General features: G+C 45.5%; 1 protein-coding gene across 1 annotated transcript in view; it reads right to left on the reverse strand.

Moving 5' to 3' along the window:
* DNAH1 (dynein, axonemal, heavy chain 1) overlaps positions 1–23,884 on the reverse strand; it is a gene marked incomplete at its 5' end in the record, with an annotated part of 71,367 nt that overhangs the window by 24,862 nt on the left and 22,621 nt on the right. The window contains 29 exons of the mRNA XM_009578465.1: positions 698–928; positions 1,756–1,934; positions 3,046–3,084; positions 3,446–3,619; positions 3,756–3,913; positions 4,611–4,771; positions 5,302–5,442; positions 6,554–6,568; positions 6,701–6,793; positions 7,085–7,243; positions 7,861–7,980; positions 8,666–8,860; positions 9,147–9,324; positions 11,012–11,166; positions 11,636–11,727; positions 11,843–12,029; positions 12,135–12,221; positions 12,709–12,858; positions 13,182–13,295; positions 14,373–14,478; positions 15,523–15,711; positions 16,326–16,439; positions 16,917–17,080; positions 17,724–17,864; positions 18,551–18,730; positions 19,826–19,931; positions 20,483–20,604; positions 21,311–21,475; positions 23,226–23,438. Coding sequence (XP_009576760.1) covers positions 698–928; positions 1,756–1,934; positions 3,046–3,084; positions 3,446–3,619; positions 3,756–3,913; positions 4,611–4,771; positions 5,302–5,442; positions 6,554–6,568; positions 6,701–6,793; positions 7,085–7,243; positions 7,861–7,980; positions 8,666–8,860; positions 9,147–9,324; positions 11,012–11,166; positions 11,636–11,727; positions 11,843–12,029; positions 12,135–12,221; positions 12,709–12,858; positions 13,182–13,295; positions 14,373–14,478; positions 15,523–15,711; positions 16,326–16,439; positions 16,917–17,080; positions 17,724–17,864; positions 18,551–18,730; positions 19,826–19,931; positions 20,483–20,604; positions 21,311–21,475; positions 23,226–23,438 — 4,128 coding nt within the window. The remainder of the gene's footprint in view (positions 1–697; positions 929–1,755; positions 1,935–3,045; positions 3,085–3,445; positions 3,620–3,755; positions 3,914–4,610; positions 4,772–5,301; positions 5,443–6,553; positions 6,569–6,700; positions 6,794–7,084; positions 7,244–7,860; positions 7,981–8,665; positions 8,861–9,146; positions 9,325–11,011; positions 11,167–11,635; positions 11,728–11,842; positions 12,030–12,134; positions 12,222–12,708; positions 12,859–13,181; positions 13,296–14,372; positions 14,479–15,522; positions 15,712–16,325; positions 16,440–16,916; positions 17,081–17,723; positions 17,865–18,550; positions 18,731–19,825; positions 19,932–20,482; positions 20,605–21,310; positions 21,476–23,225; positions 23,439–23,884) is intronic.

Raw genomic sequence — 23,884 nt, forward strand, 5'->3', positions numbered from 1 at the left:
TGGAATTCATACAGTGCTGAGATCCCTGCCTAGGTGCCAAAGTCCTGTGCGCATCAGCAGACTGTACAGCAGCTTGGTAAGTCTGGCTGTCTCAGCTGTGCTCACCTCAGTTGGGGACAGGTCTACCTAACTTTGTGAAAGAGATTGGAAAGCTCAGTTAATTACCAGTTCTTGTCACACAGCTATCACAAGAGGAGAGAGGACAGGATAATAATCTGTTTCTGATAATGAGTGCAAAACGTGCTGCTCATTGCCTTTGCTTAATTATCACTACCAAAGTACCCGCAGTATCTTCTCCAACAGGGAATCTGGCAGTAACATTAATTACTTGTAAAGGTCAATTGTCAAGTCTTTAATGGCAAAAGTAGTATTGTTTGGGGGTAATGTGCCATTTCTTTCCAGCAAATTTCACTTTTCAGTCCCAAGCGCAGCTCATTTGGGAGATTTGGCATAGCAGGCTGCCCCCAGGATGGCAATGCAGAGAAAGCTTGTTCCACCTCAACTTCCCATTGCACCAAATGCAGCCACTAACCATATCTGAGGTAGGATTTCACAGGAGAGCCCTAGGAGGGTTTGTGATTCCAGACACCTTCAATTCAAGCAGCCCCACGGTTACTACTAACTCTTTTCTTCTGTTTGCAGAAGACTTGGAAGATGTGAACGTAGTACACATCATCATGATTCCCAGGGCCCTTACCTTTTCCTGGCTGTCGATTTCTTTGTACAGTTTAACATTGGCATATGGCTCCATGAAGTCCCCATACAGAACTGGCTGGGAGGGGACGACCTCCTCAAAAGTGGTGCCTAATTCCTCCATCATACTCCTCATCAGGTTGTCAAACCAGGTCTGGTCCTCCTTGGTGACCAGGCGATCACAGAAGACCCGGCAGCTCTCATGGTACCACAGTCTCAGCAGGTGCAGTTTGTTCTGGTAGGAAATCCCAGCAAAACACCCCCGTGAGAGACGCAGAGAAATTTTAAGAGCCTCATGGTCAGGAAAGCTGGTTCCTGCCCGGCATGTGGCCAGCTCCACTCCTGCTAGAAGGCAGCTGGAGTGGAAAAAGAACTGGGTGGAGAAAGCTGCATTCCCTTCTCCTCTCAAAAACAACTCTTGTCAAAACAGCTGCTTTGCAGAGAGCTCATTACAGCTTCAGCTAATTCCCCCTTTAGTTGTCCATATGTCAGGCTTTCTTTGAGAGATGTAAAACTTACGTTGTTTGTCCTTATCTTTCCCCCAGTATGATTTAATTTTTACTGTTTTCAGAAGTTCTTATGTTTTTTGGAAAGATCCTTTTATTCGGGTGTAGCACAGAACCAGGGCCCCAAGTACTTCCTGGGATAAGTTAATCTCTGTTGACTAGGCTGGAGCCAGAGCAAGGTTCTCAGGAGAGCCGAAGGGGCAGAAGCCTCCATTGCTACAAGCTGGTAACAGGACAACACTTCTGCCCCTGTGTGGTGCCCTGTCTGGTCCCCTATGGCTCCATCCAGCCCTGAATGGCTGGGCTGTGTCATACTGACTCCCTGTAGCCACTCACTTGCTTCCACGTCAAGGAAGGGCTGGGTTGGCGGGGGGGTCTGTTTACTACTGGTACTAGGCAATTTAACCAAAGGGAAGGTCACCGCATTCATTGAACAGTACCAAAATGCAGCTTCAACAAGAAATTGAGGCCTGTTTGCAGGCCTGTCAATGAGGCTTGAACTGGAACACTTTTGGTCTTCCCCTGGGTGCCCAGCTGTGCTGATGGGAGGACTCACCTCGATCTTGCTGGGCTCAGCCATGAGCATGCCCTGGAACACCTTGGAGAGGTCTCTCAGGTTGAAGGTGTAATGCGACTTTGCTGGTGTGGGCAGCAGCTGGGATGTGATGGTCAAATACATGCAGACAGTGGCATCAACCAAGGGCTCGTTCAAGTCTTTGACTGCAAGTGCTCCTGCTGCCGAGACAGAGGAAGGTGGAGAGGATGCGAAGGTCCTAGCAGTGCAGACAGGTGGCACTGAGTGGCAGAGGCATTGCTAGGACTTGGCCAGGAACAGACTTGTCTTCTGATTTCTTATGCAGGGTCTGTGTGGGGACCTGACCAAACACCTTCTTACTGCAGTGGACAGTTTGCCGATGAGTTTCCCAACCAAAGGGAAGAATGCATCACAACAATTCTGCGGTGTTAAGACTCCATGCACCCCAGGGAGAGAGGAGACACTGCCGGACAGGTAATTGGTGCCTACCCGAAATACTCGCAGACAGGTTTTCCTTCTCCCTTCTTGTACTCCCTCAGTGGAGTCTCAGCTACTTCAAGCTAGAAGGTGTGAGTGCCCTCTTAGCTAAACTGCCTTGCGATTCATTGAGCTCAGCAAATGCAAAGCCACTGAGGAATAATTTCTTATGCAATAGTCTGGCAAGATTTAAACACAGCTGCCAGTTTTAGAGCATAAAATACTTTGGTTGGGTTTTTTTTTTGTTTGTTGGTTTGGTTTTTTGTAGTTTTGTTTTTTTTTTTTAAACTCCCAATCAAATTCATTACAAACACTGCTGGGGAAGTGGAGCCCTGTGACACCTTAGCATTTTGCACTTTTTTTCATTATTTCCAAAATTCTTTAATTTCTTTTTAAATCACAGCTAGATGCTTCAGTGTGCCCCTGAGCTCATAGTCATGTACTGATGCTTGTGAATATTGCAAACACTCAGAAAGCTCTGCTTTGCTTCTCTCATAGCCCACTATTCTCACTCCTTCTCTACTGGCAGATTTGCAGATGAGGGCACATTTGCAAAGATGATCCTAAATTCCCACCCTGTCAAATATAAGAGGACTTATTTCACTCCAAATGAACCCTTTTTTCTGGGTGGCTGTAGCACCATGCTTAGATCCTCCCTGCTCAGCTGTCCACAGGCTGCAGCAGATGGAGAGTAACAGAAGGCTCTGCTTCCACAGAAGGCTGTTGTCTGGGCAAGTGTCTGTCTGCTGAAAGCACAGGTAAGCTATGCCATGCTGTGCCCATCAGCTTGTTCTGTTCACAGTCTCTCTCCCTCATCTTTCTGCTCTTACTTACGCACTGGATCTCTGTAACTTCTTTCTCCTAGGAGTCCAGCTAGAAAAAGACAAAAAACCCGAGTTACCACTTTACTTGCTGAGGTGAAGGATATCTGCATCATCCATCACAAACAAAATCCTCTTTGAAAGGCCTCGGCTATGGGATACCTTATGAAACTGTGAGAGCCAAGTTGAAGTTTGCTGATTTGCACCAGCAGAGTTTGGCCCTGAGACTAAACAGTGTATGAGCTCTCTGTTTGCTAAGATTAAAACAAAAGCATCTTCAAGAAACTAATGCAAGTTCCAGCTTCCAACACTTTGATCAGATCATCAATATTAATTCCTCCCCTTCCAACCTCCATTATCATCGGGTTGACCTGCAACATGAGGAGAAGGTGGCAGTTGTCTGTAGAACTTACCCATCCAGCTGCCAAGAATGGTGGAGAAGATAGTCTTCTTGCTGCTTTCCTCCATCTCCGTGAAGGAGAGGTAGTTGAAATGGCGGGTGAGGCGTGGAGTGACAGCATTCCTTCCCCCTCCAGGAGGTCCCATGGCACAGACAAAATTAATATCTACCAGCTTCTTAAAAGTACCTTGAAGAGTGCAAAATCAGGAATGAATGCTAAGTTGTAGCTAAAAACCCTCACCACAAATCTCCACGGCAGGTATGCATATCTGTCAACAGGCCAACTTTTGCCAAGAGTACTGGGCAAAGGACCTGGGTCATACCGATCTGTTTCCTGTCGTACCAGCCCTGGTGGTCCATCCACTGCCGCAGCAGCTCGATGGGTGGCTGGGCACCATATTTCTCCAGCATGGGCATGTTCAAGTCATCAATGAAAAATATGAAGTACCGCCCAATCGGAGGCCCGAACACACCCTTCCGCCTGTAAGGACAGAAGCTGTATAAGGACACAGGACAACTCCTATTGCAAAGGTACTCCTAACTTGATTCAAAAGCATTTTTTTCTCTAGAGGCTTCCTGGGTCAGCAGTTTCAGCTATCCTTACACTTATACTCCACATATCCCTTTATGTGGGCTCTTGCACAGAAAAGATCCAGAGCAATGTTTGAGGCACTGGCTTCTTTCCAAACCGAGTGAGGCTTTGTCCACTTATGCAAAATGGAAATAAATAAATGGGTGCAAATAAAAGCAAAGCTTGAGCCCATGAATCTGTTGGAAACTTCAAACCAGTGGCTGACCAGGGAAGAAAAAGGGAAGCTGTTAACTGTGGGGAATTGGACTGGGAGTCAGCAGCCACATTTTCTCCCCTCATCAGTTTCTATAAAGATCCCACACCAGGGTTTACAAACACCTGTGCTGTGAAACGTAGCATTTCTGGAATAACTAGAATTGGAGCAACTTTTACAGACCCTCACTAATCCTTCTCACTTTCTTGCCATTGTATCAAGTTATTATTGGCTCTCACCATCCCAGCTGAGATTTGCTGTTTGCCCTATTTGTTACCCACAGCTGTATATGCTTGGGGCCCCTTCAGATCTTTGGATGAAACTAAATGGCCAAGCTGATAGAAATGCTAAGCTCAGGGATACTGCCTTTGCAAACACAGAAAGGAAGCTTGCCTCTTATCCAGTTTGCTGTCAATGAGATCCTGGGTTTGGTTGGCAGAGGTGCGTGCCGAAAACATCAGGAAGTGCGTGATGTACCTGAGAGGCAAGTTCTTCAAAAGCTTGTCTGTAATTGTGAGAGTCTTCCCTGTGCCAGTGGGACCAATGCAGAGAACCTAGAAGTACAATTAGCAATGCAGCACAACCATAGGCAGACAGTCTGTGTTTCCCAGCTCTCTGACATTTGCTGGAGGAAATGCAGGTTACTGCTTACTTAGGCATTCAAAGGCTGGGAGAGCATGGAAGGCTTGCTTCTGCAGTAGGGACAGCTGTTTAAGGTAACAGCTGTCTTCGCGTGGAAGTAATCTAACCAAAGAAGTATGAAATGGAATCAGAGGAAACAGGTAAAGAGGGATGGTGATGGGCTATCATCATGGTGCAGAGGGGATCTAGCAATCGTTGCATTTTGATTGAACAATTGAGAGTTGATATTACTTTTGGGCACTGATACAGTGCCTGGGGACTGAATGGAGAACTCCTGTTGCTTAGGCACAGCTTTTGAGCAGAGAAATACAAATCCATGAGAGTGGGAAATAATCTAAAGGTATCAGGTAGCTGTTAGGTTCCCCCCGGGAGAGGAAAAGGTGCCCCTGTTGAAGAGAACAAGTTTGGATCAAAAAAATCAAAGACAAGGCTGGGCACGTACTGGCTTATGGTTGGTGAGCAACAGCTCCAGCAGATGGGCCATTTGGACTGTGTTCATCGTGGGCACAATAATGTCACAGAAGTTGGTATCAGGAACCATGGTGAACTTTGCTGTAGAGTCCAGCCACTTCTCCCAGCACACCTGAAAGGTATGGGTGTGTTTTAGAGGGGGCAGTTGCATCTATCCCCTATGGGAATAGGAAAACAGTATTTCTGCTGTGTTTTCCCCATCACAGCTCCTTGTGTAGTAGCTCAGATTCTGACGAGGAATTCAAGTTTCCAGCCCCTCAGTCTAGCCTTGCCACCTATACCTTCCTGTACGGCAATGCTGAGAGTGCCTGACTCATTCCCTTTGGGAGGGATGTAGGCCAAGAGTTAGAGATCATTGCCCCAGCAGCAACATATTTGCCCTCCGTTCTGAAAACTAGGATCAAAGGATGATGGAGCACTTGTGATATTTGCAAGAACGGGAATTCTATCCTAAGCTGACCTACCCAGTAAGTGCCCCCATGGCACAAGGCCAAAGAGGGCTTAGCTGGGATCCTATCTTCATGTTTGGTGCCATCACCTGTGTTGCGCTCAGAGGCATATGGAGGTTTTGTACTTGTACAGGACATGGACGACTTGTGCTACAATCAAGTCACAGGTTAACCTCCCAGAGGCTACTATACAAGTGAGATAGAGGTTTTGTCAGGCATGTGCTGCAGAACACTGAGAAAATGTGCATTCCTGACCACCCCATGTGGCCTTCCCACAGAGATGATGCTGGCAGCTTCTGCTAAGCGTCTGATGCTCATGTAGGGCTCCTTACTTTGTTCTGTAAGAAGGGGAAGCATTTTTCCTCCTTTTTTTTTCTCCCCCTTTTTTTTTTTCTTTTTTTTCTTTTTTGTTTTTCTTTCAGCCCAGGGGCTGGTGACTGTCAGTCAGATGGGCCTTGCATGCCCTACTGCTCTGCTGTCTCCTGGAAAAAGATGGCATATTTGTCTGCCTTGCGCCTCCTCCAGACTCTGCTGCACACAGCTCTTCTGCTGTTGTGCACTGCTTTCTAACACGGACCGACCTTTCCATCTGAGCTTCTCCCTGTCGTCCTGCAGCAGCCACACTTGGAGAGCCCTCTCTTTCCTGAGCACTGGCAGAGGCACTCAGGTCTGAATTGACCAGTCCTTGGCTCAGATTCGAAAGATCTGCTTCAGAACCCTGAGGGCAAAAAACTGCCTTCTTCCTCTAATGAAAAGCTTCATTTCACTTTAAACATTCTCACTCGGTTCCTGTAGGCCTTTCTTATTTGCCCTTGATAAGAAAATCCTACCAAATCTGGCAGGACTGTGTTGCTTCCTGGTCCCTCCCCCCAGATTTCCCAGCTTGGAGTTGAAAGTGAAATATTTTACCTCCCTAATGACCTCTTCTTCCAGATCATCTTCAGCACTGCTAAGCCCAGCATCGTACAGTTTATAGTCATAAACCAGCCCTTCTTCTGGGAAAAGTAACTGGATCTGTGGGAAGGAAGCTGGGGTGAGCCTGTCTGCCACTCGGCTGAATTCAGAGAAGGATCTGCACTACTGCAAGGAAGATTTTACTAACGAGATGCTGCCCAGGCCAAGGGGGTCAGGTCTCTCTCCCAGATCTTCCAGCTCCAGGGGTCCCTTGAAGTTTGAGGCAGAATGGCATACCAGATCCCAAGAGGAAGCCCATCCAAAGCCTCCAGGCATTCAAGAAGCTCTGACCCCCATTTGTCATTACCAGTTCCTCTATAATGAGAGAGGATCTGCTTTTCCTTTACTCACCTTTTCCTTTGCCATCTTCTCCCTCAGCCACAAGCTGAAGGCCATGCGACCTTTGGAATCTCCAGTAGCACCCACACTCCAGATCAAGGCAAATATAAACCAGGGTTCAATCAGCTCTCCAATACGAGCTGCCTTCTCCTGGGGAATCATGCTAATTCCCTGAGAACCAAAGAAGAGCAGAAGTAAAATTCTTGGGCACGGTTAAGGTACACAAAAAACAGACTCTTCTTAATGTGCTCGTAATCCTATTCAGCTTCTATGTAGCTTTTTCTAGCCAGATTTCACAGGCCTTGTTAATGTATTCTGTGGATTAGAACATGCTGTTTCACTAGTATACTTGAGAGACTCTCCTTGCTGAACTAATGTCACTCAACAGGAGCTGGGAGAAGAATTTAGTCTTTGGTTTTTAACTTGAAAATTGTCCAGCCTTCTTCAATACTAATTCTCAAAGGACCTGCAATCTGAAGTGCATCGTTGCTTAGCTCTGATCTCTGCTTTCCACTCATTCTCCAATTCCCTCTGGTATAAATAAAAGTGAACCTCTTCCTTCCAGCCTGGTAGGCGTGGAGTTTATCTTTTGCTCTTTCAGTGGGCAAAGCATAATCCTTCCAGGTTTACCTGTGCTTTGCAGGATGTTGTATTGCCTTCTGCCACATAGATGAGCTACAGTGTGACCTTTCTGCACCAACACCTTGTTCTCCAGTGACTAACGCTCTGCATGACTTAGTGCCCTTAAGAGTTACAGGCGCACACAAGCAACAGCAGCAAAATCCTACCTCAATGGGAATGAAAGGCTGAAACAAACATTCCAAGAGCATGAGGAGGCTCCTTGTAAGGTTACTGTCTGTTGAGGCAATTATCTCCTTCACAAACTTCCGGACAAAACCAATGGCCTCCTGTAAGGAAAGGCAGAAACAGCTCAGGGTCACCATCCCACACACTTGACTTTTTTTTTACCTTCTAGGGTTCTGGTTTCTCCTCGCCTCCCTGCAGGCTACATTTAGCAAGGAGGGTATCACTGAGAATGCTGCCATTTCCCGCTGTGTCCCGAGTACCACCGTTTTGACTGGAGAAAAGTAAGTCAAACTGCTTGGTTCAGTCTTAGCCACAAGAAACCTCTGGGCCTGCCTTTTGGTTCTGTGCAACAGCGACATGCATCTTGTGCCATCACTGCTGTTAAATGGTTTGCTCCCTTCAGACCTTTCCTTTGCAGCTCTGGGTTATTTATTAAAATGGTGGCTCAGGAGAATAGCAGAAATAACAAGACTTGTTCTTACAACTTTTTCCCTGGAGTAACTCCACTGTAAGCAGTGGAGCTGCACCAAGGATGATTTTGTCCAGAAGATAATTTTAAAAGGAAAGAAAACAAACTATAATGACCAATAAGACTAAGTCACATCTGTAGGGATCAGTGAATAACCTCTATTAAACCCAGGAAATTCACAGAGCAGTTTGTATACTGGTAGTCTGAAGCGTTCCCACAATGGCATTTTAATCCAGGCCTTGACAAGTCTGGGCTGGTTGATATCTGAGCTGACAAGCTCCAAGCCATGGAAGGGCTGGAACGTCATGGTAGCTCACCTTGAGGAATCTCCTGAAGAGAGACGCTAGCTGCTGTGAGAAGGGCTGCATGATGCCTGGGATTTTTTGCAGCCAGCACTCAATGAAGGGCTCCAGCCCCAAGATGTTGGGTTCCAGGTAAACCATGCCACAGCGGGAGACTGTGGCAGGGGAAGCAACAGCCAGATCCTGGACTTCAAACATCATGGTCATGCTCTGGAAATTGCAAAAGGAGAGAAAGGAGGATAAGGACTTGATTGCTTCTGATATGTCCTTCAGCATAATTTGGTGAAGCTGAAATTTTTCCCTTTGTTGCAGAAGCACTCTTTTTGTTGTGTTTGTGCAGCACAGAAGAAGTCTGGCCAACAAAGGGCCGCTACTGAGACATCAATTTCCATACAAGTCCATCACAGATATCAAGGGGAAAGTAAAAGTCAAGTCTGTTCCAAGAGGGAGGAAGGAAAACAGACAACAGGCAGCAAATGCAGGAGGGATAAGTTACCTCTGTTAGCTTGATGATTTCCCCTGAGCTGAGACACAGCTTCTTATTGTCATCCAGCACTGTGTTCATGTTCTCAATCCACAAAGCATCAACTGGCCCATCAAACATGTACCACTTCTTGCTGGTGTTGGTGGCCGCAGCTCCCTGCCGGATGAGTGAGGAAAGGATTCCATCTGTCCTGAAAGGAGGGACGAAGGCAGGGCTTGGCCCATTCTGGTTTTGCTGAAATCAATGGCGAAGCTTCCACCATATAAGGCAACAGAGCCAGAATCTTACCCTGGTTCATGTGCCCAAGGATACCTGTGCCTCACTTGTTGATGAGATGCATCAAGGGCCATCTCATTCTTTCTTTTACTGAGACATACATCTCAGCCTGAGTGGCACATGAGACAATTTCTTTGGGCATTAGGATCTGGACTTCACGTCATCTAACTACAAAATGCCAAGTTTCCCTTTAACATCTCTGTCCTCAGTGAAAAGCCAAAAGGCCTTGCCAGCATCCAGTTCAGGTCATAGGTGGGTTATCTGCTCTCTGCAGGTGTCTCTTTTTCTCTGCCAAGTGTAAAGGGAGACTCAGGACAGCTACTCTGCTAATTCAGGTGCTTCAGTTGGATAACTATAGGTTAGGAGGATGAATCCAGGCTAAAGAGCATGACTCTACCTCCTTTATAACTGAAGTTCCCCATCCTCAGCTGCCTGTGAACTCAGGTGGTGCCGGAGCTGGGGAACAGGAGAGCAAACACACAAGGAATGCTGGCTGTTGACAGCAAGAACTTAATCTGTACATGGAAACTTGGAGTGGAATTTCTGTTCAGGCCCTGGACTCTACTCCCATTATTAAATAATTATTTATTATTTTTACAGTGCTAGTGAATTCCAGAATATTGTTACTGAGATCAAGGGAAAACAGTCTGTTCTAAAGCTCAGCTGATTAAAACAGATGGATTTGTCTGTAAATACATTTTACATGGCTGCTGTATTTTTCTTTTTGTCATGTTGATGTGCCTGTGTGCTGCCCTTGGGTAGAGTCACATCATAAACAAACCGTCGAGCTTAACTGGAATATCTGTTGTTTGTTGTTCAGTAAAGATGCACCAGAGCCCAGGTTGGGAAGCTCTGGATCTCAGCATCAGTAATGTTTACTTGCTTGCACTTTTTCTAGAGGCAGTTAGTTTCATATTTATTTAGTTTCCTTGGTTTTACAGAACACAGTCTTTAGCTTTGCCCCTAAGCAAGTGGTAGGTGACAGGGCCAAAGGGAGATTCACACTGCTTCTCACACCTTAGCTTCTGGATAAAGTGAGCTGTGAAGTCAACCTCAGGTCACATATCGAAACACAAGCAGTAGGACCTGGCTGTCAAGAGGGCAAACGGGCTACTGGTTCTCGCTTCCAAACCATGTAAGCAAGCAGGAGCCCTGGTAACAGGAATGAAATGCCCCTTTATGCCTGAAAGTCACCCCTCATCATTCAAGGACACCAGCGTATTTATACCAAACGATTCAAGTGCGCAGCACAGAGGTCACTTTTCTTTAGAAGCAAAGCAAATGTTTTTAAGCTGCTGTATCTTAGAGCAGGGGCATGTGCTCCAAAGCAATTGAATTATTCCTTGTTACGCAGTTAATGCTGCCAGCTCAGCTGCAGTAACTGTCTGGGCATGTGCTGGCAGCCGGGCCAAGTGCACAATAAAAGATGTCAGCTTAAATCGCCATGACTGGCTATTGTAGCTTGGTGAGTATAAGGACTTGATTGCTTCTGGTTTTATGCCACTACCCTAAATAGTTTTCAGTCTTGAAGAGAAGACGCTCAAGACCAGAAGAAAAACGTTTCCCATCTGGAAGGAAGGAAAGCAGGTTTTGTACTTTACCACTCATGCGTTAGCAAGTTGAACTCTCCATAAAGCTGGCCCATTGTGATGGATTTGGGATTCAGTACAAAGTAGCTGACTGCTTCGTAATTCCCACCACTGGCTGCAGGCTGACCTTTCAGTGACGTCATTGCAGCTGCCAGGACTTCATAACTCTGCAAAAGCAGGAGAGCAAGAGAGTTAACTGCCATGGCTCCATAATGACAAAGCCACTTGCTCTGACAGCAACTGCATTCAAAAGGCAGTGAGAAAGGAGACGTAGTGAAGAATAATATCATAGTAAGGAGACGCCTTACTTAGAAATAAAGTATTCCAGATGCAGGGGGAAGAAGTTAGACCCGTGCAAGAAGCCTGAAGCATCTCAAGATTTCAAAGTATGTCTCAGCCTTAGAAATTTGCAGCAGAGCTAATAAACTTCAGTCTAATCTCCCAACTCGAAAGAGTGAGCTACTAATATACTTCCCCATGGCTATAAATCAATACTGAAAGGCAGCATTTCGCTCCCCTGACTTCTATCTAAGAGAAGCTGGAAATGCCGGATTACGAGCCTTCTGTGAAGCTTAATTCTCTGCATCACTAGGTAGGCGATGGTTTGCTGGGGCCAGCGCAGTGTCTCAACCATACCTTTGTCTTCCCAGAGCCTGTTGGCCCCACTAGCATAAGGCCATGACGAACCACAGCGGTTTCATAGAGCTGGATGCACTTAGTCACAAAACCTGCAGAGGAAATGATGTGGAGTGGGTCTGGGACCAGCTGTCTCTTTCCTAGGGCAGAGCACTGGACTAAAAAGCCCAGGCCCAGAGGGAGCTTGTGGAGAGCCCTTCCCCTCACCATCAACATCCTTCAGATTCTGTTTGATGCAGGATTTGCGAATGGCTTCTTCCAGGATGCCATAATCAACAGGCTCTTCTCTGATCTTGGGAAATAAATCTGAGACAATACCATTGAAGAGCTTCAGGTCGTCCTGCAGGAATTTGGGTACGTTGGCATCCCGGATAGCCCGCAGGCAGATCAGCTCCTGCAAAGATTTAAGAACTCAGAACTTCAAAGATCCTGCCTCTCTTATGTGGCTGCAGAAAAGGCCACGTAAGTCTATGACAGTGTGAAGTATAAGCACATTTACCTCATTCATAGTAGGATTCTCTCTTTTGAGGTTGCCAGCTGTTGAGATGACAGTCTTCACAGCTCTCATTCCAAAGTCATAGTGGTCCTGGAAAAGGCACAGAGGAAACAATGTCATCAGATAAGGAGCATCACCTAAAAAAGAGTGAACCTATGCATGCACCCAGTTAGCAGGTAAGAAAGGAAAAATGAGAGAGTTATGCCGTCAGAACAACTGCTCCTTCATCCAAGTCTGCTCTCAGGATCCTTCAAACAACTAACTAGTCCTCAGCTGTGCAGACTATGGGTGAGGGAGACTGGATGATGAAAGATCCTAGATGGAGGGAGAAGTAGGCAGGGCTGCTTGGCTCAACTGTTCTGCCTTTGTAATCCTAACTAGGACTGAAGGTGAATGCAAGTCTAGCCACAGAAGGAGAAATGAGAATTAGAAAGGAGGGAGGTAGATGAAGAATGGGTATTGTGACCTTTTTGTGATATGTTATCACAAGGCACCACGAGAACCATCCAGGTACTTTGTGCCTAGGCTGAGAAAGCCTCACATTTAAAAAAACATTCATGGACATTAAGGCATCTACCTGGGTGCTGAGCTGCTCTGACAATAGTTTGAATGTTGTGGTGATCTTCTTTGCAAGGACTTTGGCTTCATTAAACCCAAAGGAGTAGAGTGAGATCTCAGCAATCATAGAGTAATCTGGGACCATCATAGCCACAGGACGGAAGAGAGCCTGAAACATTCAGTTCCAACACAAGATCAAAACACTGTTGTTTCTTGCTTTTTCCAGCAAACTGAAAAGGCTGAGTATCTATCCCAGACTGTTCAGAGGACACAGCATGAGTGTGCCTGGCACCTGTCAGGGTAGCATCTCTGCAGACTGCAATCTGAGGAGTGCCATTTGCTTACAGATGTGATTCAAATCTCAAAATGATCCTAGAAACTTTCCAAAAGCATCACATCCTAATCCTTGTCATGGACACACTGGTGGTCTGGGTAGCATCCAGCACCTGTATCATCCCTCTTTTTTCTGTCTATGCAGTCTGCCCTCCTTACCTTCAGGTTATCGGGCAGTTCAGTACGCCCAGCATACCCTGGGTTCATTGTGATGAAGACTGCACAGGATGGGACCAGTGGGATCTCCGTGCCTTCAAACATGAAGCGATCCACCTAGAAAATTAAAAATATGATCATCCTCAAAGAACAGAGCCTGACCTGAAAATTAAGTAATATAGCAGAATCTTCCAAGAGGAAAACAATGGCTTTCAGTAGTTAAATTATCAAGCACGGACACACACAGCTGCCCACAACTGTAGTGACTCAATCTGGTCCCACTGCAGGAATCCAGTATTACCAGCAATATTGTTCCCTGTTTAAGAAACTGGGCTCATGGAAGATTTACTGATAGGACACAATTTTTTTTTTTTTGGCTCTTGAACAGATTTCTATCCCTCCAGCTGTGAACAAACATCTTTCCATTTATTCCGCAGTAGAGTTTGGATCTGAATTAATTCGTGGCAGAGAGGGCAAAGAGAAACCTAAATCCTTTTTAAAGCTGTGTAGGTAGTAATTTCAGATGGGGGATAAAGTAACGCAGAAGAATTCACAGAGAGCAAGTTTCTAATTCCAAGCCAAAGTCAAAGAGATTCAGGTCTTAACCCCTCTGAGTCTCCAGAGAACAAAGCAGAGGCTGGCTGCTAGACTGGCTGACAGCTGAGTTTCCTTGTAAAGCCAACAATTCACTTTACGTTGCAACTCTGTGTGTGCATGAGTATGCATTTTTCTGCACATACTGGGTTTTGTGAATCCACTAAAGCTTGGATAACACATTTAGACAAACATGGTGCTGAGCAAATCATGGCAGAACACTGGCTGCCCTTATCACAGCTCCAATTTGTATCAGCTCAGTGGATCTGTATTGGAGCATCTTTCACACCAAAGTCTGCTGGCACTGCAGCTCAAGCTGAGAAAGACTTCAGCCTGTGAGAGTGCAGGCAACTGTGGCAGCACAGACTAGGGTGAAGTTACAAAACCCACCCTGGATGCTGACTATGTAACGGCCTGATATGATGCGCCACAGCTAGGGTATTACTCATGCCTCTCCAAGCTCAAGTATATCTGTCTGAGTTGCCCCTGAGCAGTGAAGCTGGTCCTCCATGAAGATGCATGCAAAGACAAGGACTTGCCTAGACTAGCTCAAGTGGAGATTTTTTTGTCTGCTTTTGCATCCACATGTTCATCACGTACCCTCTGCTGCTGTGCTTTCTGAATGGTTGTGATCTGCTGGGCCACCACAGACAGCACCTCGATATCAATGCGGTTGAACTCATCAAAGCAAGCCCATGCGCCAGAGCTGGGCAAGGAAGGAAAAATGAGGAGAGTCAGGAACATCACACAGGAGCAAACTTGCAGTCACAAGTTCAGCTAGATCTAGAAATTATAAATCCAAGTACTGGGGAGGCAGCACAGAGACAAGTAGTGAACTTAAAAGGCCCTTAACATCCCACAGCAGGTAGTAACACAGCCACAGTGTACCGGTACAGTGGAAGGGGCTGTAGCCCCTCACCCTGACTAGGCATCCCAGGCCATGTGATGAGTGAGAAGGTGCATGGTCCCCGCAAGATCGTGGCGATGTCTGACCCTACAGCCTGAGACAAATTCTGCATGTTACAGATTTGGGTTTGAAAGAGGTGTCACGTTGAATTCCTGTTTTTTACCTGAGCTATAAGTGTAGCAGATACAATTTAAACATCTCTTAAGTCAATTTTTCAGAGCTTGGAAGACTATGTATAAAGCTGGAAGCATGTATATGAGGAAGGTGATCTTCCCACAAGGCATGGTTTAAGAAAGAAGTGAAATTACTTACAAAGAAAACATCTGAGAAAAGAGTATCAGCTTTTGTTGGAGTAACTAATTCAGATTCACCAGCGTGCAACAGACTAATTGGACCAGCTCTGTTTGAAATGTAGAGAAGAGAGAAGCTTCTCTGAGAGGATTCCTCAGGGCTTAGAGCAGTCTCTCTTGGCTGCTCAATTTTGAATACACTCAGCAGATTCTCTACTTCTTAAGATTAAGCAGCTTGTGGGCTGAATCTCAGTCCAGCATGTATGACATTAAAACAAAGGCCAGAGTTTCTAATAGTGAGTTGGTGCAAAGCATTTTAATTTTGCCTTAAATGAACAGGATCTCGTTTTATCCATTTTTTTTAATTGGCTCAACTGTCCCTCCCTTCTGGCAGGAATTTTGTAACTTTGCTCATTCTGGAACACAGTAACCCCCTTACTAGGGCTTTGCTTGTTCTTCTGGGCTGCTATGAAAAATACCCACCAATTCCCAGCGGCCAGCATCCCTGTATTCTACCCACTCCTTTATAATGACACACAGCATTTCATTGTACCTGGCTAGTCCCTTGAAAAACTTTCCCATTGCCATAAAGTCAAGCTGGTCAGAGCAGTTGAACACTACAGTTTGGATTGCTAGTGCTTTCCCCAGGTCTTTTGTTGTTTCTGTTTTGCCTGTTCCTGCTGGTCCTGCAGGTGCTCCTCCAAATTTCAGGTGCAGAGCTCCTGTAAGCGTCAGATAACACCTACAACAAAGAAGAGACCAGATGATGAAAAGCACTTCTACTACTGATTTCAGTAAGGGAGACATACGATCCATCCAGCTGGAGACAAGTAGGAATCCATCCTTTATTATTCTGTGGAACTGCTTAGATATGCAGCACTCTGCAAAGGAGTTAGCTATGTGGCCTTGATTAGTATTCATGGGAGCCTGCATGGATAAATCCTTCTGCCACTGGCTACAAATTCACCCTCCAGAAAAAGGACGGTTACAAAAGGGTATAACTATTATAGCTGCTGTATATTCTACAGTATTAGATGCCCCTATCTGCTGGTTTGTAGAAGAGCTCCTTAGCTATCAGGTGGGCATTTTATATGAGTCAGAGTACTACATTAAGAATCAGGAGAGTGAAAACAATCAGTCTGAGCACCGATCACTAGGAATACAGTAGAACCAATACCAGAGTGTTCCTATGCCCTCGACTCAGGTAGTCCTTTACTGTACAAATGGTTTCTATTTACATACATTAAACAGTAAGACCAGCATGGTCAGACCCTTGATTTAATCCCCAATGAGGCTTGTTCATCCAGAACAAAATATTAAAAAATACACTTATTACCCAGAAAAGAATGTCCTTACCTGTCAGTGAGGGGCGTGATAACCAGACGGCCACTGTTCCCCAAATATTCATAGCCATAGATGAATTCAGCATTGACAGCTCTGATGTACAGGTCCTCTCTCGTCCAGTAGTATCTAATGATGAGTGAACACGACATCAGAAAGATAAACACAGCTCATAAGACTACAGCCTGCAGGTTTGGAGACCTGCATGTCATGGTATTTCTCTCTCGAGAGAAGAAAGGATAAGGTAACACAACAAGGTGGACAGGAGTTCTCACAGGACCTGAAATTAGGTGTTGTATCAAGCATCGCACTCCTCCTTGGGCAGGAGACATGCCCTTTCACAGCGAGGCTGTGAAACACCATGCTATGGCTTAGTCTGTATTGCCAAAGAGGATGCCATCAAAACTAGGTCTGTCTCAGGTGCCTTAGAACTGGCATCCTTAGCAGACTTCAATCCTACTCCTCACAGAGTTAGAGGCGACTCAGGAATACTGCTTACAGACTATGCAAACTCTTGTTTCCATTTGTTATGGACACAGCTGATGGGTAAGGAGAATGAAGACTGGCCAGGGAGGCCAGGTGAGGTTCAACAGTTGTGGTCTCTACCTGAGCTGGGAGATCCACTCGAAATCATTCATGCTTGTCACATTCTCCTCGATCAGCTTTGCTGCAACATCCTTGGCGTGGACCTCAATCACAATAAGAGCTGACAACACTGCTCGCTGCATCTTAGACAATTTTCCACGGACCAGGGCAACCAAATTGCCCAGCTGGGTAAGGAAAAGAAAGTACTCTGAAGCAATCCATATCCCAAAGACTCGGGCTGTACTAACACAATGCAATCAAACTTATAGCATGCTAAGTCCAGATCATATGCTGCGTCCAGGCAACTTCTGCCTCTTCTCTTGTCAGAGATACAAATGACTGCTCAGAAAGCAAATACTGCTCGGGGCTGGCTCAGAGCTGACTTTTGCCTACACCATTACCATGTTCAGGTGAAAAGAAAGAGTTAGAGCCACCATGAGGCCCAGAGCTGAGGACACCATATCTCCCAGGTATTAGGTGTGATTAGATGCATGGAACAGATATGAAGGATGCATTTCACTTTGATTTCTACTGTCCATCACTTCAGTTCTCCCCCACCTTTGACTTCTTGGGTGACCCTGGAGAAGTTATCTTTCACCTTCTTTCTGTCTTCAGAAAAGACAGAAAGAATGATCATATTATCAGTCCTGTACATTATTTGAGGTTTATGATGACAAATATCCTAATGACTGAGATGATAAGAACCTGTTTTTTTACCTGTCTGTTTCTCCTACAGTATTGTCTTGGCTGTATTTATAAGTTATCTAAGGTCTGATGATTGAAAAGTCTCCATCTGGCAAAATCTCACGCTTACATTCATTTTCGTACCTGAGTACTCAGCTGTGGGAAAAGCCTGCTGGACAAATCTCCAGCTTCCAGAGCTTCAGACACTTCCTTTGTCCAGAAAATCTGACAGCCAGCAATAACCACTTGTCCAGGCCATTGCAAGACCCATGTAGTACGTGGAGTCTTAAAAAAGAAAAAAAAAAAAAAAAAGGTGGTAAGACAGTGATTTTTTTTTTCCTACATCTCCCTGTTCTGAGGTGAATCTGAGAGACCCAAAAGAATGTTTTCCCTCCTCTAGCCTGTTCTAACTTTCCTAGCTTCAAATTTTCAGACTGAGTAGAAAACAGAAATATCTGAGGCCTTTTCTTTTTTCAGCCTTTCTCCCTCCCTAGACCCAAAAAAAAAAAAATTTGGATTTTCTACCAGCATAGCTTTTACACAGAAACCAGAGCCAAGATGCATTCCCTGATGCATTGACTGAAACCAATAGTTCACAGTGCCTTGGTTGCCTTTACCAGCGCCTAGCATACTGTGAGACATGAGAGTTGAAGAAGACAAAAGAGGGTAGATCCTTATAAAGAGGAAGTTGCCTGGAGAGAGGGATAGGAATAGATTCATACAGGGTTGTTCTATGATACTGGGAAGTGTTCTGTGGCTGTTAAGTGAGAGTGCGGGGTTTGCATTCTTCTGGACCGTTAGCTGCTTGCTCAACTGCGCATTCTGCACTTGACCCACACACAGTTGGATTAAAGACTGTATTTTAACACTAGTAGAATATCACAAATTTATCAGTCCCATCACTGGTGACCTCTATGGCAAGCCTGGAACCAAGACACCAGAGACCTGCCAGTCTGTGATAAAACTCTTACCTCTGGATAAACACCAATTGATCTTTCTATGTTGTCCCGTACACTGGCCTTCATGGATTTCTCAACTTCCAGCAGCCAATCCTCCACATTGTCAGTGGGATAGATGGGAAAAAACAGCTTCACCTCTTCTCCTTCAGCAGAGTACATGTGTGTGATCTGTAGGTCCTCCTGGAATAGTAGCTAATGGAAGAAGTGCAACAGGAGATGTGAATGGAGGATTTCCTTTCTATCCTTGCTTTCCTGCCACTGGGGGACAGCCAGGCTGTAGTGGTGTATGCTCATTATAAATCTGGTGCCAAACTTGGTTGTCAATAGTGATAATAAAGTGTGCAAAATGACTTCTCCAAAAAATGGAGGATGATTGTATGAAAACAAGAGATTCACATCGTTGGTTTAACTTGAGTGAAGCAAATCAAGTTATAGGGAGGATGAACATTTCTCATTGCCTGTCTAGGATTCAAACCCTTGATTCCTGTTCAATTCTGTAGATTCAAATAATTTCCCTTGAGGTCACAGTGCCCGGTTTTAAGAGTAAAATTTTAACAGCTTCTCCAGTGCCCCAGCATATCGCTGAAAGTACCCTTATTTATTCCAATGGCTTTGCACTAGGTTTCCATTTCAATTTCCTTTCTATTTTCCCAAGCTAATGACTAGGAGATTGGTTTTAGTGCCTGAGTATTGTGGTGGTGTGAGCTGTGACTAGCCATGGAGTCTGAAGCCTACTAGGAATAATAAAGAGGAAAAATAGCCGTGTTAACCCCAGCTCCTAAGTAGGGATGAAGGCAGAAACTTAATTCAATTCAGGCTTGTTCAGTCCTTGTCCCTCCTGAGGCTGTCAGCAAGAGTGGGATTCCATCCTAACAAGGTGCCTGGGAGTAGACAGCTAAGTCTGAGCTATTTCTCTTGGCCTCTACAGTGGGATGGACAGACATCTCCAGAGGGAGTGTCCTCTCTTCCTAAGATGGGTATCTAAGTGAATTTCTGTAAGTTGCCCTTTGCAGGTGCCTATTTTCCCCTCATTGTCTAAAAGGCAATTGAGGGTGCCCAGTTCATAGGCAGACGCCTGGCTTTGAAATGTCTAAAGTGAGGTTGCTTGAATCCCACTCCAGGGCAGGCAGCACCTTGTAATGCCTACGTACAGTTACAGGTTCCCAGGAGACACATTTCCACGCAGCAGAATGTGAACGGTCCTCCAGATCTCAGAATGCCTCCAAGTCCGCATGACAGCAGCTTCCCAAAGGTGGGCCAAGCCACTAGGGTGCTTGCTTTGCCTACCTGTGCAATGTTCTCAAAGCATTTGCGGAGGTGAGGTTGTACAGCAGTGGGGTCTTTTGTCTGAGACAGTATTTCCAGCAGCTCATCGTCTGAAAGGAAGTAGAACCTAGAAACACAGAGCGAGGCATGAGGGGAGGCCCTCTTTACTGTAGCATCAGGGGCTAAGTCCCGGCAAGATGAGGAACAAGCCTATTGCTAGGGACGCTGTTTCTGACTGCTCACTGATCTCTTTGTATTTGTGTAGGAGAGCAGCAGCCACGATCCAGCCATCTACCTTTCCATAGAGACAGACTCCTCCACCTGCAAAAGTCAGTTATTCCCATGCAAAGTGGGTTTAAATGTATTCCTTCAGGAATAAGGGGTGGAGTTACATGGAGGTTTTCATTTTACCCCATCCTTTCTAAACAAAGCATGAGGCAGAGATATGCAACGATGCTGCCAGAATGCCCTTAACTCACAACATTTGTGTCTGCCTGTTTTCTGCCCATCAGATGGCAGCATTGAAAGGCGCAGCCTTGCTTATGTTTGCAGTCTCATAACAATATCCTAAGCTTGGATTGTTTTGCTCTTTCTTGGCAGAGTGAACCGGAGTGAGCCTCTCCTCTCATATTTTCTGAACAAGGGAGTGTGATCCAGCCCACTGAAATTTGGCGTTACCTAGGAAAAGCGCCTCTCTTCATCTCCAGATATTCACTCAGCCCTTTCTGCACAAGTTCAAGTAGTTTGTTACATTTTCGCAGGTTCTCTAGTAGCACAGGATCAGGGCACAAAGAAATCACCTATATAGAATGGAGAATAGAGGAAGCATCAGTATTCTGAGCATGTGAAGATAAGGCAGTGGAGATAATTGGGTTGCCCAGTGATGTTACTAATAGGATTTAAATGACTCATTCACAGGAGTACTTTCACAGGGATCTGGAGAGGTGTGAGCTTTGTGGGCAAGGAGGGGAAACAGCGCTTACGGATGTGACAAGCACATTTCTGGGTTCCCCTAAATACCAACATTTGTAATATGGAATACAAGTGGTGATGGAGTCCTGGGAAGTGGAGACTGGAGAACAGAAGAGCGCAGAGCACTGCTACCAGGACACAGAAACAGGCGAAAACAATAGCTCTAAACAATTTAAGGAGTCAGTCTTGAGGAGGAATCAAAGGAGTTATCTTATGGATTAGGATTATAAGCAGGGCTGGTTATAAGAGTCACAGGAGGTAGGGAGTCTGTGTGCTGAGGAGAAGGTATCTGGTGGGGTGGACAGCTTGGTGCAAGGCATGACAGGGAATGACTTTGTCCATTTGGACACCAGAACGAAAGGCCAAGTTCCAAGAGAAGAAACCTAGCACACCACCCTGGGCAAGGTTGCATGGTTTATACAGTGCTGCTCATGCCCACACCATCACAAAAACAATGACTCAAAGGCAGTCCTTGTGTGAGCACAGCTCTAAGGAGTTTGGGATACCTGCACTGGCTTTCATCAAGGCACACACCTCAGGTTTTTCGTTAGCATTCTTCATGATGTTCCTCCAGTCCCTATCCATGGCCTGGTAGCGCTGGCTTTCCAATGGGAGCTGTCTTTTGATGTCCTCTGACCTAAAGATAGGCTCCAAGTAGAGCCAAGAGCGCTGGCAGTTCAGCCATTCCTCTAGGACATCCTAGTGGGAAGCAAGAAGAGGATATCATGACACCATGCTACGAACCTGTTTGACAAAACCATTCTAACTGTGCACCAGAATGGGTTTAAAAGAAAAAGAAAAAAAAAAGGGAAAAGGAGGTGATGCTGCACTTAGACCTTCCACAATTCTAAAATCTACCTGCAGCGTCAGGAGCTGGAATTTCCTTCCCAAATAATTAACAATTTCCTAGCAATCACCTTTGCTAACTGTTGTCAGCAGACATCAGAATCAACACCCACTAGTTTAATGGGGGTAGTTTAGAAATACGTGTGAGCCAATACTAAAGCACAAAGGGACTTCGTGGTGCTAGGTCAAATTTCTGTGGCTAGTGTTTCTGTATTTTACAGAAGATAGCACAATATGAGCACGCAGTAAGACGGGGATTTTATTTTGTGAAAAGAGCTTTTTTGGGGAAGAAGAATGACAAATAAAATATGCCGGACTCTGCAATTCTGTCACATCCTCTCTCCTGCCTAACGTACCTCAGCCCCAGCCTTGCCTACAGAATAATCCCTGAAAAGATTTTTGAACAACACTCGGAATTAAGAGAACGAATGAAAAGCTAAACATTTATGTTAGATATCAGACAGGAAACCCTGTTTGTCAGGCATTCAAAGGAGCAAAAGAATTCAGTTGGAAGAACATCCTCCTCCTCCATTTTCAGGCATGGGAGATTGGAAGGTGTGGGGAACCTGCCCAACACTGCAAAGCAGCTCAAGTGTTTGGCTCCCTTTCAGACTGCCTTAGTCACACGGCGCTATCTACCGTTCCCTCAGCACAGACAGCCACTTGACCTAGCAAGAGGTGGGGTTTTCCAGTAATACAGACAACAATGTTTGCCATACTCTGTCAGCTAACCCTGTAAGCCACTTCCCAGAAGTGGATTCATGGGCCTTTCGCAACAGGAATGAATGCAATCAAAAGAAGGGGTAGGAAAGGTAGGGTGAAAACATGGACAACATCACAGCCAAAACCACACAGCAAATAACTGAATATCCCCATGTCACCTACTGCCTTAGGGCTTAGAGTAGCATTTCTGTATCCTCATGAGACGAGGCTAGCACTCTGACAGCCCATGGGCCAAGCACACCCAGACGGTAAGCACCAACAAACAGAATAAGGTAGTTATGAATAACAGATAACAATGCTGCCGTGCATCAAACACCAGCATTTACACAGAGTTCTCCAGCCAGATACTTGTGTTGGAATTTTTCTCCTGCAGCAAAATGCTGTTCTGCTGGCTGAGTCCTGTTGGGTGCTGAGCATTCAGGCTCTGGTCTGATGAAGAAGTGCTGGCACAGTCTGCCAGAGCCTGCTCTAAACAGCAGTCTTCCACGTGTTTTCCTAAACTGAGATGTGAATGATTAGCATGGATTTCACAGGGCCTGCAAGGATCTGTAAGGTCCACTTAGTATAATATGATTAGAGATGCCAGTAGGACTATTCACAGCAATGGGAGAGTCCCAGCCCCGCCAAAAAGTGGTGCAATAGGCAGCAAAAGAGCTGGAATTTCATCACTGCTGTTTGCAGAATAAGGCTCTGAGTTTATCCCCTCTTTTGCTAGAGTCAGAGGGCTTTGACAGGTCCTCTTCCTCCCTAAAGACTGATATTCTCTTGATAGCTGTCCTCCCAGTTCCCTAGCAGCAACTGCACAGTGTCCATGTTCAAGCACAGCAGCACAGCCCAGCTGCCTGCCTTCACCACATGTGTGTGGGTAGGAAACCAATACCTGTGTCATCTTCAGCTTATTTTCCCATGTGTTCATCCTTTCCTCAAAAGGTTTCTTGAATGGTGAGAAGGACATACTCTGAATCATGACAATGTGATCATCTAGGAGCTGAGAAGCTTCATCGGTGTTTTTCAGAATAAAGGTATCTGTGTCTTTGTAAAGCATCACAGTAAATAAAACAGAGTTCCATTCACTCTCCATCTTGTTGAGTGCCTGGAACAAAGGGAAAAGCAATTTAATTTTCAGATACAACCTGTGCAATTGTTATCCCAGCTTCCACAACTCCCTTAATGCCCCTCTCTAGCAAGTGACAGATTTTTGCTCTTGGGATTCCACTGGAAACTGCAGCTGTGTATTTAATGCATGAGACACTCAGCAACAGCACGTTTCCTCTGCACTGCTCATGGACTCAACACTTCAATGCTGTTCTGAAAGGAACACCTTGAGGGGAAAAAAGGGCCATTTCATCTCAAGGCCCATTTATGCTAGTAGATGCACAGAGGCTGCCACCCTATTAATGATTATGGTTAATGATGGCTTTGTGAAAGAGGTAGCTATCCATTGGGAAGTTGCCTGAGATTTCAGAGAACAAAAGCTGCCAGAAGGTAATGACTTTAAATCAAGACCATCTTAGGTCACATCCAAACTGGTGAACTGAA

Source organism: Fulmarus glacialis, unplaced genomic scaffold, assembly GCF_000690835.1.
Source record: "Fulmarus glacialis isolate BGI_N327 unplaced genomic scaffold, ASM69083v1 scaffold30865, whole genome shotgun sequence".
NCBI classification, from domain to species: Eukaryota; Metazoa; Chordata; class Aves; order Procellariiformes; family Procellariidae; genus Fulmarus; species Fulmarus glacialis.